The 18,744-nt window shown below is 38.9% G+C and overlaps 1 protein-coding gene across 2 annotated transcripts in view; it reads right to left on the reverse strand.

The window, feature by feature from the left end:
- Window positions 1–18,057, reverse strand: part of stag2a (STAG2 cohesin complex component a) — a 21,891-nt gene extending 3,834 nt beyond the window's left edge. For both annotated transcript variants that reach the window (XM_032533917.1, XM_032533916.1), the window contains exons 1-28: window positions 17,811–18,057; window positions 13,917–14,035; window positions 13,560–13,638; window positions 12,995–13,153; window positions 12,752–12,848; window positions 12,588–12,664; window positions 12,198–12,402; window positions 11,929–12,080; window positions 11,143–11,216; window positions 10,769–10,892; window positions 8,945–9,043; window positions 8,646–8,725; window positions 8,183–8,290; window positions 7,544–7,652; window positions 5,893–6,010; window positions 5,619–5,722; window positions 5,430–5,522; window positions 5,245–5,334; window positions 4,948–5,151; window positions 4,776–4,846; window positions 3,585–3,672; window positions 2,013–2,093; window positions 1,504–1,596; window positions 1,220–1,394; window positions 968–1,107; window positions 779–880; window positions 260–408; window positions 10–138 (exon numbers count right to left, since the gene is read on the reverse strand). In XM_032533917.1, the coding sequence (XP_032389808.1) occupies window positions 10–138; window positions 260–408; window positions 779–880; window positions 968–1,107; window positions 1,220–1,394; window positions 1,504–1,596; window positions 2,013–2,093; window positions 3,585–3,672; window positions 4,776–4,846; window positions 4,948–5,151; window positions 5,245–5,334; window positions 5,430–5,522; window positions 5,619–5,722; window positions 5,893–6,010; window positions 7,544–7,652; window positions 8,183–8,290; window positions 8,646–8,725; window positions 8,945–9,043; window positions 10,769–10,892; window positions 11,143–11,216; window positions 11,929–12,080; window positions 12,198–12,402; window positions 12,588–12,664; window positions 12,752–12,848; window positions 12,995–13,153; window positions 13,560–13,638; window positions 13,917–13,960 (3,044 nt within the window). In that variant the 5' untranslated portion in view covers window positions 13,961–14,035; window positions 17,811–18,057. The remainder of the gene's footprint in view (window positions 1–9; window positions 139–259; window positions 409–778; window positions 881–967; window positions 1,108–1,219; window positions 1,395–1,503; window positions 1,597–2,012; window positions 2,094–3,584; window positions 3,673–4,775; window positions 4,847–4,947; window positions 5,152–5,244; window positions 5,335–5,429; window positions 5,523–5,618; window positions 5,723–5,892; window positions 6,011–7,543; window positions 7,653–8,182; window positions 8,291–8,645; window positions 8,726–8,944; window positions 9,044–10,768; window positions 10,893–11,142; window positions 11,217–11,928; window positions 12,081–12,197; window positions 12,403–12,587; window positions 12,665–12,751; window positions 12,849–12,994; window positions 13,154–13,559; window positions 13,639–13,916; window positions 14,036–17,810) is intronic.
- Between the last annotated feature and the right edge of the window lie 687 nt (window positions 18,058–18,744).

Here is an 18,744-nt window from a genome sequence, read left to right on the forward strand (position 1 = left end):
ACAACTTACACTGATCTTCTGTCCTGCCGAATTAGTTTGCTGGAGAACTCGCTCAGGATATCCAAAAAAGCTAGATTGAGTGGTGGACTCCCCTGTCCTTGGGGACTAGGTTCCTTAAAAGCAAACTCAATTCCATCCCTAAAATACAGAGGGAAATAATGATATTCCTTGCTCATTAAAAAACACAGATGTCAGTGTAAGAACTGAGTTGCATGCAAACCTGTAAACCACAAGGCCCTGGCTCAGGACTGTCACTTACTTATGTAACATGGCAATAGCCTCCCTGGTCTTCAACTGATCCAAGCCAAAAGTCAATGAGAAGCGTCGGGCGAGCTCTTTTATGCCACAAAAGGCTGATGTTGAGCGGTCAACATTGAAGCCAAGTTCAGACAACATCTCATTGAATAACTATGAAAGGTACAGAAATACACTTTTTCAACATCTTGTTACAGGTATTTTCACAGACTGAGAGGTCTAAATCCGGGACTAAATGCATTTGTGATCTGCTGTACTTTAAACCAGCTGTATTACAATTTATTTTTCACTATAATTCAGTTTGAAGAAGACGCCCATCTTCCTCTGTTTACATGGCAAAGTGGAGCAAGCTTCCGTAAAGGCGATGCCTCATAGATTACCATTTAAGTCACCAAAGGTTTTAGTTTTCAATAATCTGGAAGATTTGCTGGCATCTACTAATGTATCTACAAAAATGAAAAGGCAACAATAAATGTCATTTTTCTACAAATGATCAAGTCTCAACCTGGGCGAAGGTTCTTACCGCTTGCAGGCTCAATACGAGTGTCTTTGCACATTGTACTTTGTCAATTTGCCTTGTTTTACTCAATGTTTCCTTGATGATATCTCCATAGTCATTGTAATACTAAGAAGAAAGAGAAGGAATACTGTTATTAAGAAGAGCAGGGTAAGATGAATTCCTTATAGGTGATAAAAAGGGATTTAAACCTACCCTCATATACTGTTTAAATATATCTGCTCCGGTGTTCATTTCCACCACATTGTAAATGATTAATTTGCAATAGGCAGCTAGAAGGTTTCTTCTCTTATGCAGAGCCTCAATTTTACTGGCTTCTTCATCTTGCTGTCCGTCTGGAAAATACAAAATGTTGTGAATATTTAAAAAAAGAAATCAAACAGTACATGCCTCCTCATTTTTCAAATTTGAGTGTGGTTGGTTGACACACGGCTGACCGACTCTGACCTGTGCTGTTGCTGTCATCATCCTGATCAATGAACACTTGATCCAGAATGAAGTTGAGCAGATCTGCCTGCAAAGAGGAGTCTGGCGTATAGACCAGAGACTCCAGTTGTTCCCGGCCTGAAGACATAATTTGGTGACTGAAGATCATTAGCAGATCACATAGTATGGTGAAGGCCTGGAATAAACACAACACTTCAGCATTGATGAACATTTTCAGGAGTCCTGAAAAACGGCCATGGAGAGAATTCAGAGATAAAAGAACAGTCCTATCGGCATAACCCCACCTGTTCTTTAACTGCGTTGTTGATGCTGTTTAGGTAACGCTGACACATCAAGCAGAAAGCTCTCATTTGCTTTCTCAAGGTCAACATATCCCCCTAAAAGGAGCAAATGTTCACGCAGACAATCAATTAGTGACAAAATCAGTCTTTTGAGAAAAACCACAGCTTTCTTGATACATTTTAGTATAAAGTAAAAGATGTGTAAAAGGTACTTTAAACCTCCATGCACCGAGTGCCAGCCATTAAGGGAATACCACTTAGCAGATGCAATCCAAAACCCAAATTTCTTAAAGAACGCAGTGTTAATATTTTTCAATAATTTAGTAAATGGCTGTTAGCTGTCTTGCACATTAGGAGGTAGACTACTTTTAAACTAACTGTGATACTGTAATAATGTATCAATTTGACACATTTGTGTTGTTTGTTTTAACTGGTATCCTTGTTATATCTTTCCTTATACACTTATTTTGCCAAGTGTACCTAAAAATGCGCCATGACCAATATGTGAATACCTTTAATGAACTGCCGTCTGAAACCTTTGCTAGATGCCACAGGATGATGTAATGAGTGCATTGCATCGCATGAATCACAATCTGGGGGGAAGAAGGCAAGGAGATCAGATGAGCTATACTGTTCCACATAGTCCATGCATTTAAATGTACTTAAGTAACCAGGTAGGGTTGCACGATATTGACAAAATGTGATATTGCGATAATGATTATGAATACTGCGATATCAACATTATTTAATTCATATGTCAAATTACAAAAGTTACGGGAGAATGCATCAAAATGTTTTCTTATAACACAAGGTTTATTTCAACTGACAGTCATATTGGACTGGTCCAACATGAATAAATGAATAAGGAGCATGTCTACACAACAGGACATGTTTTACTGGTTGGACAGTATAAAATAAATAAATAAAGAGAACAGGAGACCTTTTCTTTCTCTTCTCTGATTCGTTCCGTTTTGTTGTCTCTATCTATTTCTTCACTTACACTGTCACTATGTTGAAATATGCACACACATCACATGGTACATTCCATTGGGTTTGTCACGTAGCGGACCGGTGCGCTGATGTGTACTAATATGTGCGAGTGGCCCGGAAACTAGAAAATAAAACATGACCATTATAGAGTTTAAAATGAGCTCTAAATCAAACAAAACTAAGCCTCACAGCCAATGGACAGGACGCATCGCTCCACAAAATAAACAAATTATTGCATACTTTCAATATATTGCGATAACGATATTGAGTCGATATATCTTGCACCCCTATAACCAGGTTACTCAGAGAAATCCGGTTACGCAGGTGATCTGCTTGTAAATGCAACAGGTCAGTTATCATATTTCTCCGCTATCCCAACCTCACGGCTTGCTTACTTTAACTGTATTAGTTACAGAAGATGCTGCTTCCTCACAACACGAATATGTGTGAATTCAAAGAATAGTTCCATGTGGAGACAGACTTATTTAGACTTGTACTAAATTACTTTGGATGGAATCATTTTAAAAACAAGATTGCAGTGATCCATGTATGTTGTCTCTCCTTTCTGCCCTGTTACTTTCCCTGTCTGCACCTTTTTTCATGTAAAAAAAAGTTGACCTTTTTACACAAAAAGCCGACCGATGAAACTTAAGTGCATGTTAACGCACTGATTGACTGAATTTGCTGGTTTCGCATTTTTGGGAAGTTATATCCCTTTTCCACTGGCCAAAAAAAACAAAAAAACTTAGACCCACTAACATCTGGCTTTGGTCTGCAGTGGGAAAGGTTACATATAGGCATTCATCACCGGGACAAATTATTCTGCAGTTGGCACGGGTATTTATCAATGGCTTTGTGAACTGAATCGTACAGCTGTAGTATGAAAAGTTAACACCTGTTTTCTGGATCTTTTTTGACATGGAACGTGACACACCAGAAAAAAACACAGACAGGCATACTCGTGTACTGGAAATAAGAAAGAATTCAATTGGTTATTTTTAACGGGTTTAAGTGTGTTTAAAAAAACCTGCATTTACAACTAATTTGGTGGAATAGGGTATTACTGCCAAAGTCAGAGAACACTCGGCTGTTACCTGTTCAGGCATATCCCCATTCTGCAGGCCTGTGTTGAGTAGCCTGTAGTTGCTGGTGAAGAGATCCCACTTAGAGAGGTCATGTGCACTGGAAGCAAAAAGAAAAACATAAATGATAAATAATACATAATAACTAGTGCTGTCGGTTAAACGCATTATTACTGGCGTTAACGCAAACCCAATTTTACGTCGTCATTCTTTTTTCCAGTCTAGAAAACTTTGTAGTTTTTTCACATGCTGTTGCAACAACTAGTGACATTAGAAAAACTACAACACCACACCGGATCTAAAAAATCTAAAAAGAAAAATGTTTCAGATAAATATAGTGGAGTAAAAAGTAGATTTCCCTCTGAAATGAAGTGAAGAAAGTATTCAAAAAAGGAAATACTCAAGCCAAGTAGGCCACTTCAAAATTGCACTTAAGTACAGTCAGTGGTGGGCAGTCAGGGCCATCAGGGCCCGGCCAAAGAGTAGTAACGTTATGTTTTGAGTGGATGGCGAACGTGAGATGCCAAAGTGGATGCCAATGAGATTCTGAATGGAAAGTTTACTCTTTTAAAAGTTGCTAAATGGTTCCATTGACAAGACCAAAGTGATCTGTGGGTTCTGTCGTTGTGAAGTGAGCTATCATTGCAGCACGTCCAGTCTGAAATACCACTTGATGGCCAAGCACACAGCTGATGCCAATTCTCCACCCCCTCATCAAAGTATTACTTTCACCCTTTTATTGATGGACAGTGTTACATTGTGTGAGAGATTATTGGCTCCAAGTGTGAATAACTTCTCCAAGTGAGACTGTGTGAAATTAAACACTACAGTAGGCTATATGCCAATGTTGTTTTCAATTCAAAAAAAGGCATTTGCACAAAGCAAGCCGATTCATTTTTCCATGTTGATAAGAGCATTAAAATGAGAAAAAAAATAATGGGACAAAAAGAAATCAAGGGACATTTAGAATAGATAAAAATGTATGATTAATTGCAAGTTAACTATGAAATTAATGTGATTAATCAATTAATTTGACAGCACTAATAATAAAGTAATGCTTGCTAATGGTATTAATCAAATCTTACCTCATAAAAGAAAACCAAAACTCAACTTAAATGCAAAATGTTATAACTGGAAATTCTATTATCTCTTTAACTAGTAACAATAAATTGAAATCATGGGAAAACATGTTGACTGCTTTACTTGTGGAAAGCGCTGATTTTCTTTAGTGTGGATAGAACTTGGTAGGCATCATCCTCATCTGGTTCTTCACCCTGACAAACAAGAGATTAAACCTGTGATATTCACCCTTGCCTCTGCACCTGCAAACATGCTTTCAAACAATCCACGCAAAGATAGATCTTACAACACCCACCTCTTGCAGAAAGTCCTCCAGAAGTCTATTGAACTTGTCTACAAGCTCATCAAAAAGCTGGGAGCGAGCAATGTCCACGCGGTTGAAAATGGTGAACTCTTCGTTGCACAGAGCATGGTAGGTGGTAGAGCAGGCCTCCAGGACCTCAGTGTCTGTGTGCTTGTCCTGGACTTCCCAGATTTGCCGCAACAAGGCATCCAAATGCTTAATGAGAACATGAGAGCACATAACATTGTTTAACTGGCACTGCCTGCAATTTACAAGTTGCATAATCTAGAACAGAAAAAATTGACAAACCTTTTCTAACCGCCCAGTTGTGTAGATGTCAAGATCAAAGTACTTTGGTATTTGTAGCAAATTCGTCACCTTATCAATATCAACGCAGTACTGGGACAAGAAAAGAGAAAGCACTTAGGTTGAACGGTTGGGCATTAAACCGACTCTGACAGCTGTTGGCTGTAGTGCAGAACACAAGTAATCACCTTTGCCAATAACAGAGGCAATGCAACTGCAAACATCTCTGTGATCCGTGTCCGATCATCCAGCTGTGTTTTCTTTTCCTTTGCAGACAGGACCTTTTCCATGCACAAAAACCAAACAATGTTTATAACATGAAATCACAGATAATAATCCCCTCTACTTTATGTCGAGCATGACGACCAGACACTCACCCTCTTCCCTGTGCCTCTGCCTACTGGAGGGTGGCATTCACAAGCCTGCCGAATGGCACAGAGCATGATCTCAACCAGAGCCGTCTCCTGGCGATCAGTCAGGGCTATAAATCACAGACAGTTACTGACAATATAATCAAAATACTTGGCCAACTACCTGAATACCAAGCAAGGAAAAGAAAAAAAATAACGTAAATGAAACCTTTGAGGAAGGTTTCCTTTCCTCATACTGGAGCTAAACATCTGAGCCAGTAACTGTCTGAAAGATCTTTACCTTCCTCTCCTGACACGGGCTCATCCAGCAGCAGGCTGATCATAGTCTCCCAGTCTTTCAGCAGCTCTGACGCACAATCCCACAAGCTATCCACCAAGTAGGCCCCATGTTCATGGAGCTGTAAAACATCCAATGATACATCTTACTGAATCAAATTGAAAACATATTTTTTTTTTAAATGAATAGGAATTATCTCATCCAAAACTAAAATGAGATCATAACACTTAAAACTAGAACATTTCTTACAATAAACATATGTATTACCAGTGTTGGGCAAGTTACTTCCAAAATGTAATACATTATAGATTACTAGTTACTTTCATTTGAGAGTAATAAGTTATATTACAAGATTACTGTCTCTGAATTGAAATGAGTTTCACTACTTTTGCATCACTTTTGAGTTACTTTCAGCAACATAACAGCAGAAGTTTGACTTGGCAGCTAGTTTGTGAATTTCACCACTGGATCAACATAAAGTATCCTCTTCATCCACTATAATACCTCATAGACTATTCATAATATTTTGTAAAATTTATATGAATATCCAAAGTAACTGAACCTATGAAAAATACAAAAACGTACAATAGGTGGGTAGGAGAAAAGGAAAATACTCAATTAAAAGTACCTTACAGTTGTGGGTTGAAGTACGGCATTGTTGTAAAATGTTTGTTTAAAGCACTTGAATAAGAAATTCATCTTGTTTAGTTTAAAACAGCCTAAAGGAAATGGTCAATTATAGTTTGATTAAAACTCCCTATCTACATTATTTACAGTACTTGATTAACAGCTGATATGTGAAAAGGTACACAACCTTATTTGTTTAACAGTAATTTAGTTTAACTGCGAACCATCACAGGAAGTGCTTTCATTTTGAAGCAGCCTACACGGAAGTTGTTTGTTGTGTTCTCTTGCTAGCTTACTGAGATGAACGCATGGATGAAAATGATCACGCTAGATGCAAAACATGTCCATTAAGCTTAAGTTGTGTTTCTTGTTTGTAAAACTGCAACATTTGAACACTAAATGGCCACAGTAAAAGACCAGCGTTTTTGGTTGTGATTCAAAGCCATTCCACTACAGGCATAGCTACTCTCCACGGCTGATAAAACATAATGGTATTTACTTGTAGCAAGCCTAAACATTAATTCCCGACATGTTGATATCTGTCAGCAGATCGGACACACTGCCGTCCGTGCTGACCGTCACCTGTTGGGACACAGACGTTGTCCGTACCGTCTCTGGTTCTGGCTCTGACCACGGGAACAGTGACGTGACAGCACCCCGCTTCAACGCAACATGGTAACTCCTGAAAATAATATCCATCTCGCAAATGTATCTGTCTCTGCAGTCCTCTCAACCATCGACTACAGCAAGAGGAAATAATACTCACAGCTTGTTTTTTTCCTGTGAAAAATGTTTCACGGTGTTGGTGAATTCTTTAAAAAAAAAAATACACCACTATATGTTGCATTAAACTGCGTATTAACTTGCGTTACTGAGATTGTAACAAGTATATTATTACTGGAATTGAATTAGTAATGCGTTATATTACTGGGTTACAGCAAAAAGGAATACATTACTGTAATTGCGTTACTTTTGTAACACGTTACTCCCAACACTGTGTATTACAGTGAGCAGAAGGCCTGGTTACCTCACTCTCCAAGAAGAAGAAGACAGTAGTCTTGATAAGGCTGCCATTGAGGCTCTGCCTGCCCCTCCTGGGTAATCCCTCCTCCTCAGGATCTCGATGGCTGAAGAGCCTTCAATCAGCACAATACAAAAGGCTGTTAAAAATGCCTTGTAAAGCTAGGTGGAATAAACAACTGCTCTGCCTGCAGTCCCTTTGGGAAAGCTATGAGGTGGGACCAACATATGGTGTCACACACATACAGCCCAAGAGTCACATGGTACTAGATTTTGTGATTTAACAGGATTTTCTCATTATTTTCCCACATAATAGATGCTCTCTTGCAGGGGTTGTGTGATGGATTTAACCTACCTCTGAATGCATAATATAATTTCTACTTTAATGTATTTAAGGTGATTTCACACAGTTACTAACTGGGAAGGCACACCAATTCTTTGCACTTCTGTTTGTGCTGTAAAACAAGATGAACTTTGAACTCTAATGTAGGCTAATGTGAATCCAATCTGACTATAAACAGGCCTCTTCTGCAACACTTCCGGCACTTGTACCATGTAATGTGACTTAACATAAATGTGTTGAAAATACAACAACGCCCTCCATTTTAAGTTCAAAAAAGACAAAAGACAAAAGAAAAAAACTCACTTCTTAAAGAGAAACTCTCCTGCTGAAACTGCGATGGGTCGATGTGCTGAGTAAACCAGATGATATATGCTCTCACAGTCCTCTGCTGTCAGAACCTCATCACTACTCCTGTGGAATGAAATGCACACATTCTTAGTCAATCAAAGATGAGCATTTAGAAATACACGTGTGAAATGGTTTGTTTACGGAAGCTTTAAAAGGAAACAATTTCTTTTATAAAATACGGTCAGATTCTCCCCATTTTCAACCCAGTAACAGTCACCTCAGCTATAAACAAAAATTGTGAAACTAACGGACAGGGGTAATGTCTCTTATTTGAGGCAAAATAAACTAATCGCAATTGGTAACAAATGTTGCGTTTATCGTGTTGACTTTAATGAGTAGTATGTCTTTTCATATTATACGAGTTCATAAGACAAGCTCAAACGCAGAGTGTCATTCAAGAGGAGGGGAAGTTACTCACTGCAAGACAAGTGTCAGGAGTTTAACGGCTTGCACTGCAACATCATATTCCTTGTCCAGAGTCATAGATACAATGCGGTCCTGTCAATGAGAGTAGGTTTCAGATACAGTATTTTTGTTTGATGATCTCCACAACATTAGTTGTCATATCATGCATGGGTATACTGTCATAATTGTGTTACTACTCTTTAGTTAACCGGCATATAAAAGGTGCAATTAGTGAAAAGCCTGTACATTTCCAACACATTTTCATGACGCACAAGACTAACTAGCACTGAAGTGTTGCCGCTGCTGGCCCACCTTGAAGCGACTTGTGAAGAGCTCCAGTCGTGCGCCGAGCTCTCTGCTGTAGAACAGACCTTGTAGGGCAGTCAGGCACTTTAGCCGCACCTCACCTTGCTGCAGTCACATTAGAGACACATAAATTATTTACCATAATTGAATGCCAAAACTTAGGGGATACTTTGCCATTATCCCAATTAAACTTGTTTATTATTATTATGTGCCCCTATAGACACAATCTAATTATATGATAAAGCTTTATTATTTTTTCAAATCCTTTGCTACAACCTAAACAATTGATCAGATTGGAAGGTGACATGGACCCAGTAACATTAAATCCTCCAACAATCATGGGTCTACTGGTCTTATGCTGATAAAAATACACATATCTTCATGATTTAGATTGTAAAAACATTATTTGTCATAATCTAATCTTCAAACAACAACTGAGCAAGCAAGGAGCCCCAGTAGTGCTGGAGAAAGGGACAAACGGGGACCGTCTGTGATGTTATCACGCTGTTTGATCGAAATACAACACTACCGGTAGCAGTTTCTCTCAGCAAAAATATTCCAGCAAAGCGGACTATGTATGACTTGTATTATGAAGTGAAGTTAGTATAAATACGATAATTTGAACACTATATATATATATATATATATATATATATATATATATATATATATATATATATATATATATATTATATATATATAAAGGGTGTGACGAGATCTCATTTTACGAGATCTCGCGAGATTAAAACTTGACAAGATTTCTCGTCGAGGTGAAAAGTTGTCTCGTGAGGCGATGTGATGTCAGCGTGATGGAGCGTGAAATTACTATTGAAGATCCCCCTGCCACTTTTAAATCATTTGTGTGGCAACATTTTGGTTTTCCTGCGGAAATGATAAACGGCGAAAGAGTGACAGACAAGACGAACACAATATGTAAACATTGTAAGAAAAAAATGCTAAAAAGTTAAATAACATCACTTAATAGTGATTTCAAAATGCACCTAAATTGTTTTGCATTTTGTGATTTTCAGTTGAATAAAAAACATATTTCCATTCATACATTCATCGGAATTTCTTAAATTTTTTTTAAAAATCTGTCTCGTCTGTTCTCGTGAACCCAATCTCGTGATGTGTTCGTCTCGTCACCCCTAATATACAGTATATATTAGGGGTGTGTAATGCAAGTTAATATATATATATATATATATATATATATATACACACAACACACACACACACCACACAACACCACACCACACACACAAACACACACACACACACACACACACACAACACTAGAGGATGGATACCCACCCCCCCCCCGACGGTACCCGCCGGCCGGGCCGGGTTGAACAGATTTTTAGAAAGGATGCTCGGGTTCGGGTCGGGCTCGGTCACATCAGCGCGTAAGGCGTTGAACATTTTGAACTTAAACAGCTTATTTGTAGGTAATGGCGTGTTGCCCGTGTGCATTGATGCGGCATCTGTTGACATTTCGAATGCCTTCTACAATTGCTTAATTAAAGCGGCTTTCCACACAAACAAACGCACATGTGTCATTAGTTGAGAAACAAATGCGATTTTAACTGTGTCAGGCTGGGTCGGGCTCGGACATAAATATCTAACCTGTCGGGCTGGGTCGGGTTCGGTTACTGCTCTGTCGGACGCGGGCCGGGCTCGGACAGAAAAATCCGCCCGATCCGCACTCCTAACACACACACACACACACACACACACACACACACACACACACACACACAACACACACAACACCACACACACACACACACACACACACACACACACACACACACACACACACAGTCTCACCTTGTCATGCATTGTCCAGCCAACATACTTCAAGTAGCTGTCATTGAGGAAGGCGTCACTGTACAGCTTCATCCACACTCCAATCTCTTCAATACAAACAGCTCGGATATCAGCAATGGCATCACTGGCAAATACAAGACAATTTATTTAATTTAGTCAGTAACATAATATAACATGCCCAGCAGAGCTGTTTTAAAATTATTTGGACACATAATGGTGTTGACATTCATTTCACACTAGAGGGCGCCAAAAAGCCAACAATCAACATTGAAAAGTCCCTGCTTGTCGCGGTAAGACTCGAGTATGATTAGAGGCTCCTCAGAAAAATCTCTCAGTCAACATGCAGCATGCAAATCAATCAAGGATTCACATACCGATATCTGTGAACAAACACTCCTTTGAAAATTGCATTCATCATGTTTTCAATTTCATCTTGATTTTCTTGAAGCTGAAAGATAAACAGAAAGTGACACTTTTTAAATGCATGAAAATAGCCAAAGCATTGAGAGTATGACAGCCTACAGTAGGAGATGTTACACCATTGGTGCAACAGAGGATTAAACTGGACAGCGTTATTTTAGTTATACATTTTATTTTAGTTACTTCAGTAACTAAAGTTATTTTGTAAACTCAAAGTTAATTCAGATTGTTATTTCAGGTCAGATGTGACATGTTTTCTGTTCATGGTTATTATGACAGGTCTGAACCACGTGTAAATTCTGTACTCACCTAAAAGAAAATTCTCAATATGTAAAAACTGGTAAACGCCACAAATTTTCTTCAATCAATTGTACAGGCCACATAAAAATAAATCTGTTTGTATTCATGCATGAGGTCTACTATATATTTAGATTAGACTCTTAAATATTATTGTCAATAATGTCACAGTAACTACTAGTTCAACAAAGTGCAGTTTAGCATGCAGAGATAAATAGCTGACATAGACATTAAATGTACAAATTGTTATTTCCTCACTGGGGATCAATAAACAGTATAAATTAAATAAATTAAATTACAGTGTGGGTGAATATGTCATTGTGTGCATATGATATGCACTGAACAACCAGCCCCAGTATTTGAGAAAAACATTGAATACATTCCAAAAGCTTTTTTGCATTTTGAATGATATAAAGTGTTAGACAACTCATATTTCTTCTCACCTCTTTACGCTTCTGTAACAGGAGCTCCAACCTATCATTGGCCCTTTTTGCAACAACCTTGTTCCTCTCCGCCTCATACTGTCTCTGCGTGTTGTCCATATTGATGCTCAGGTTGAGAGCGACATTCACCAGGGCTGTCATCAACTTCATGGCTGCAGGAAATGACAAAATTCAGAAACAGCTTCTGCACGATAACGGCGTATGTGCGCGGGCAGGCAGGGAGCAGAAATGCAGAACACCAAAGTGAAAACGTGCACATTAAAACTAACCTGCTAGTGTGCTTGTATGTCTAAACGCCCTGACCTGGGAGTCAGACAGGCCGGTGAGCAGTGAGATGACTGTGTCCATCATATACTCGTCGTAGATGATGCTGTACTGACACTGACGCACCAGAACCGCAATGAAGTCACAGAAGCTTATCCTGAACTTCTTCCACTGTGGTCCTGACATAGTTAACGGATAGTCACCGCTGTCCTGTTTGACGATAGCAGGGAGATGGTCAGATTCAGGTCAGGAGGATCACTGTCAGTTCATAGTGTTTATTTCCCTTTATGTTTGTCAAATACTGGCATCTAATAACAGCACACATTTATGGTTAGATGCTTCTTTGATTTAAGCATAAGTACTGTAAATTAATGTAAAAACCCAGCCTGCATCACCTCATCAAACTCCTCTGTCATTTTTCGGATGATTTCGGAGTTCTGCATATGTCTGAACATCTCTGGACTCACAGCACCTGTGTGAAGTCAGCAGAGTTCAGCATTAATTTACTATCAGGCACCCAACCTGCTACATATTTAGACACATCAGATCAGATACTTACCTTTACAGCCAGAGCACTGAATGAAGAAGTTGATCAAGTCCAAAAGAGCAATGTCCCTGTCATGTTTATATGCCTCGATCCAGTCATCAACAACTGACTAGAAAATAAATAAATAAATAAATAAATAAATGACCATGACAAATGCAACTTTGGAAAAAAAATCTCAGTAATCCTCAGTTAAAATACAATGATACAATGAAACAAAACAATGACAAGAAGATGGGAAGAAACTACAACACCCACCTGTGTGGCACTCTTCCCCAATTTAACCACCTCGAACAGGGTCATATTCTCTATCCCGTTCTCCTGATGATGGCCATTCACCCTGCCAAGACCAGGGGTCCTCCCTGCTCCCCCGCCTTTGGCCTTGTCTCCAAGTGCCTTCTTCCCCTTCTTGGCTGCCTGTTATGGAGAAAGATATTAAAGGAAAGATGAAAGTGCGTTGTTGTGTTTTAACTCCGAGCAAAGTTCATGAGCATTAAATGTGCAGTTGTTTAGACTGAATAGTTTATCAGGTTACTGGGGATATAAAAGCTGCCACAGTGTGGGATTACATCACATTACAGACTTTTGATTTAGACAGTGATGCTGCATTAACTTATTTGCTGATCAAACACAGCTGTCGCATAACACCGCAATGTTTCTACTCAGTGTTAGTCCTGTGATGTACTAGGAACCAGTCCAGGGTGTTTCATTGCCTTCCACCCAATGCATGTTGGGAATGGCCCAAGCCTCCCTGTCACCCTGATTACACATGGACAGATATGGAAAAGGAATAAATGAAGATCAATAGGTTTGAAAAACATACCAAGCCCTTTCCTGTCTTTGCATTTTTGCCATCAGGATCATCAAAGTCAGTATCTGAAGACAACTGAGATTCTGCCTCTCTGTGCACAACAGATGAAGTCATTACACCACCAAACAGATTTCGAAAATAACATTTAAGTTCCTAGGATAACATGACAGCGTACCCACACACCCACACACACACACACACACACCCATACACACACACACACACACACACACACACACACACACACACACACACACACACACACACACACACACACACACACACACACACACACACACACACACACACACACACACACAAGAAACATCCAAATGCAAGTTTAATTTGAGAATGTGATGCTCTGCTTACGGAGGAAATTGAAACTCTGTGTGCAAATCCTGCGCTGCTATCATTTCTTCAACATTTTCTGGATCTGCTTGAGTGGGTGCTTCTACTGCTCTGGACCCCAGGCAAGAAGGTATCTGCACCTGGAAAATTAAGCCATGTGAGAAAAATGTGTTGATGAATGACAAAACAGAAACTAGCTGCAATACCTCACAAACAAATCCCACTACATCTTATTAGGCCTGGGCAATATATCAATATCGATATATGAGGCTAGATATCTTCTTACATTTTGGATATTGTCACATGAAGAAGTGTCTCTTCCTGGTTTTAAAGTCAACATTACAGTAAAGTGATGTAATTTTCTGAACTTACTATTATTAATTAATTGCTTTTACCCACTTAGTCATTACATCCACATTACTGATGATTATTTATCAAAAATCTTATTTTTGTGACGCACAGATTGCCAACCCTACAATACTGCCACAATATTAATATTGAGGTATATGCTCAAAAGTGATTGTGAAATTTGATTTTCTCCTTATCACCCAGCTCTACATGTTATACAAGACTCTATCTAACACTCAACACCAGGGATGAAGAGAACATGTTTGTTTCTATTGGCGCATCAGGCTCACCTAAGATGCACCAGCCTGGCAATAAACCACTCAAACACCTCAGTTACATGAAACCAGTGTATATGCCATGATGATTACCATGCAGAGATATTATGTTCGATAAAAGACAAGACAAGACAACAGCATTTTCTGGGTCTCAGCAATAATTACCACAATAGCATATCTCTCCAAGTTTTAGGAGTCATGTACCTGTGTACACAAGAAATATTTTTTAAACAACTAGGCGGTGAGTCCAAGTCAGTAGTACTAGTCAGTAGTAGTCTAGCTACTTGAAAATGTAATGTAAAATGTCAATGTAAGTGACTGATTTTCCCCCATATATACACTAGATTGTGAATTATTGCTCTTGAACTCACCACTTTTTCTTCTGCTAGCTAAGCTACACTTACACCTTAAATAGAACCCTGTTTACCATTGATTTTCACTGTAATGCATGTTTATTCTTAAGGCCAAACAGACATGATTGGTGCATTTAAGGTTTATTAAACATGGCAAAGCCTGAAAAAGCAGAGGTGTAGACTTAATGATAAAATGAATAATGGCTAAATTACTTTTAGCTGCTTCCGTTTCAGGGTGCTGGTATTGTTTATTTTGGCTCACTGTCACACTGCCACAGCCTACTGGGAAACATGAATACAACAGAGCCATTGTTGGTGTTAATAGTGACATCTGTGCTTTTTCTACTTTGTCCAAATGTCCGCTGTGAAAAAGGCCTACAGACAGAAATTTTAGCATGACAATTTTGATTTGATATTTTCTGGGTCCAGCTTCTCAAATGTGAAAATTTGCTGCTTCTTTCATTTTAGCCTCTTGGCCAACAAAAAAAGCAATCTGAATATGTCATCCTTTTTCCAATATTTTATGAGATTCTGTAGACAGAACAATGAATTTAATAACCTTAACTGATTGACCAAGAAAATAATCATTAGATGCAGCCCTACTTTAAATCACACATCTTGTTCAGAGCTCTCCTCAACGTCCAAGCTTTTTTTTTTTTAAGATTATTTTTTGGGGCTTTTCCGCCTTTAATTTTTGACAGGACAGTTAAGAGAGAAATGGGAGAGAGAGAGGGGAAGACATGCAGGAAATCATCACAGGTCGGATTCGAACCCCGGACCTCTGCGTCGAGGCATAAACCTCTAAGTAAACGTGCGCATCCAAGCTTTTGTAACAGCCTTAATGGGGGTGCTTTTGTCAGTGTTTTTCCACTGTCTGTTCTACAATTTTACACACGAGAACTCCTAAATCCTCGTTCTATCTCCAACTGTCTAGATAATCCAGGGCTTGACAATCTGTTATTTATATTTACATAAAAACTGCACATTTGGAAATAAATATAACGCATTTTACCATCATTTTTTGTCATCCTCCAGTTTTCTATGGTGTATTACTACCTAGTGCTGATTGTAATAAATTACTTAACAAACATTACGATGATTGTTGATGTCACTTTTGGCAGTTTGATAACAGTTTTTCATTTATCAAATAAAAATGCAAAAAATGTGCTTTATCACATAAATGGCAATTGTATGTATTTTATACGTTTTTGAGGGTGGACTGTGGGAGAATGTGCAGTTGGGCAGTGAAAATTTATTTACTGTCCTTATCAAAACCATGCTTTTTATGCTCCCTTATGCATCAAATGATAAGAATGAGGGATATTAGAAAGGTGATTTTGTGTAGTGTTTAACTTGGTGGCCACACTCACAGTCAATGTCTGTTACTGATAGACCTGTATTGACCTCTTGACCCAAAGATGAACATTAATTCTACTGAGCAAGACAAGTAGACGGTTTTCTAAAGGCAAATTGCCCATCTACCATTGGCCAGGTGGTTATATGACAGAAGAGTATGACACCAGTACTTAAGAACCTAAGCTAAATCAAACTAAGTTCCTGCTGACTGACAGTTGAGCAAATGCCAGCATGCATCTAGCTGCAGACATGATAAGTTTCTGGGCCCACCACCACAGTATTACTTTCAACCACACTGTAGGCTACTTACTGACACTTGGGTGTCTTTAACTAGGAGGAAGTGTGCCGTGTTCAAGTTGAACCCTGCACTTGCCATGCATGCATGGGCCTGGAAAACGTTTTCGTTTGGTTTAACAAATTCCCTGTGCTGACTTAAATTATTCAGTCATGTCAATGTCTTTAAAAAGAAACCCAGCTCCTCCAACAATGCCTGTAGGACGGTGTGGTGTGCCTGTCTCACCGCAAATGGGCCTACTTTTTTTGCAGGTAGGGCGAGAGTAGGGCATTTATTAGTTGTTCGATTTAAGTACATTAACCTGATATAATTATTTTCTGTACGGTTGTGTGGTTCAACCCGACAAATGACGTTTGGTGTGCAGATGCCGATGTTTCACAACTCGGCAAGTAAGCTGTTACAGCAGATAAGGGAAATCTGTGGGGGCGTGTTTACACAACATGAGCACTAGAACTAGAACTGTAACGGGCAATCCCAAAATGTGGTGTAAACACGGTTGTCCTTGTCCTGAACGGACGAGGGGCCCGACTTCGGACTTCAAAGACCATAAATGGGAAGCGTACTGGTTTCGGGTGCCTCAATATAACGTTCGTTACTTGCTTGGATAAGTAACGTTAACGTAAATGTAATATCCTCACAAGTATTTCCCAGGTTTTTGTGTTGGTTATTTCTAATCTTGCTTCGAATATAGCTAAATCAAGTCACCACACAACAGTTCTGACACGCGCAGTTGTATACTTCCAAGCTACAAACGCAACTACAGAGGTTTCCGACGCTGATGATGATTGATTCCTATCCACTCTCACATCTTCCTGAAGAGCCGTCTTTGCTAAAACGGCCGTGCAGCTCTCAGGCTAATGGGAGCTACCCTTAGCTACTGATTGAGATGTTAGCCGATACATTATGTAGTTACCTTTAGACCCTCGGCTTAACCACTTTTTCGCACTGAGCAACTAACTTTGGGATTAGGATTCACTTTAGAATTAGTTTGATACATCTTCAGCATCAGACTAGTTGCTAGTTTGAGTAGCATTACCGTTAGCTATAGCTAGCTAGCTGCCCAACGGGACCACTAGCTAGCTTCTTAACATCAGCTGGAATGTTAGCTACCTCACCATTATTCATCGCGTTAATTTAAATTTATTCTGAAAGTCGTATTTTTATGTCAATTACTCATGTTAATTCTAATGTCAAGTGCAGGTCAGCTAGCCAGTAACGTTATAGCAGCATCAATGACAAACTCCCTCGACGTTAACGTTAGCTATCCGCCATTTTACAACTTACTTACCTCGTTTTAAATCAAAGACGGACTGAAATCAAATAATCCAAACGTTGCGGACTTTGCAAAGAGGGTGTTATCGTTATTTTCCTGCACAAACTGTCACTTCCCACAACTCAAAATTAACAGTTTGTTTGCAAGCTAACGTTAAGAAGCTTCTTGGTGGCTAACATAGCAATGTACAGTTTGTATTTTCGTTGTTATGCATGTAGCACACACACCACCTGTCGGTGGCTCCGTGAACTGCTGTTCAGAAGGGGCCACATCATGTGTGTCAGTGCTCTCAAGCCTCTGACTTTTCTCCCGTTTGTCAAGCTTATTGCCGAACTTATTGGAAAATATCCTCTTCAAGCTAAAACATCTGAGTCTGAAATTTAATCTGAATGTCTCTGTGTGTGGAGAGCGTCACTGTAACTCACCAAATTGTATCACAAATCCATTTGTATATTGCAAATATGTAAAAATATAAAAATATAAACACGTTAGGCTAAATTCACAGGTAATTGAAAGAAAAGTAGGCTACAGATGACATAGAGACCTACAACTTCAACCGAACACTTTCTTGTGTGTCTTAAAACCTGACTCTAATTTCAATTTGACAAACATTAACTCCTGGAGTTAATAATGCCCTCTTGTTTTTATATAGGCTAGGTTTACTCTAAGTACTGTAACAGGTGGATAGACTATCATGAAGCAAACACATACATAAAACAATATTTTTGGTAACTAACATCAATATGTGATAACAATTAAGACTTGGGTCAGTTTGATGATGTTGAAATGTTTGAACATGATGGAAATGGCCTGCACTTACTGGACACCCTAAAGAACTTCAGGCAGAGTAAAAATCATTTAGTATGAATGAATGAAGAAATGTATTTCAGACGTATTCAAAATAAACCAAAGAAAATATCCAAGAAATGTACAAATAAGTTAAATAAGC

This window comes from Etheostoma spectabile, chromosome 13, assembly GCF_008692095.1.
Source record: "Etheostoma spectabile isolate EspeVRDwgs_2016 chromosome 13, UIUC_Espe_1.0, whole genome shotgun sequence".
Classification (NCBI taxonomy): Eukaryota; Metazoa; Chordata; class Actinopteri; order Perciformes; family Percidae; genus Etheostoma; species Etheostoma spectabile.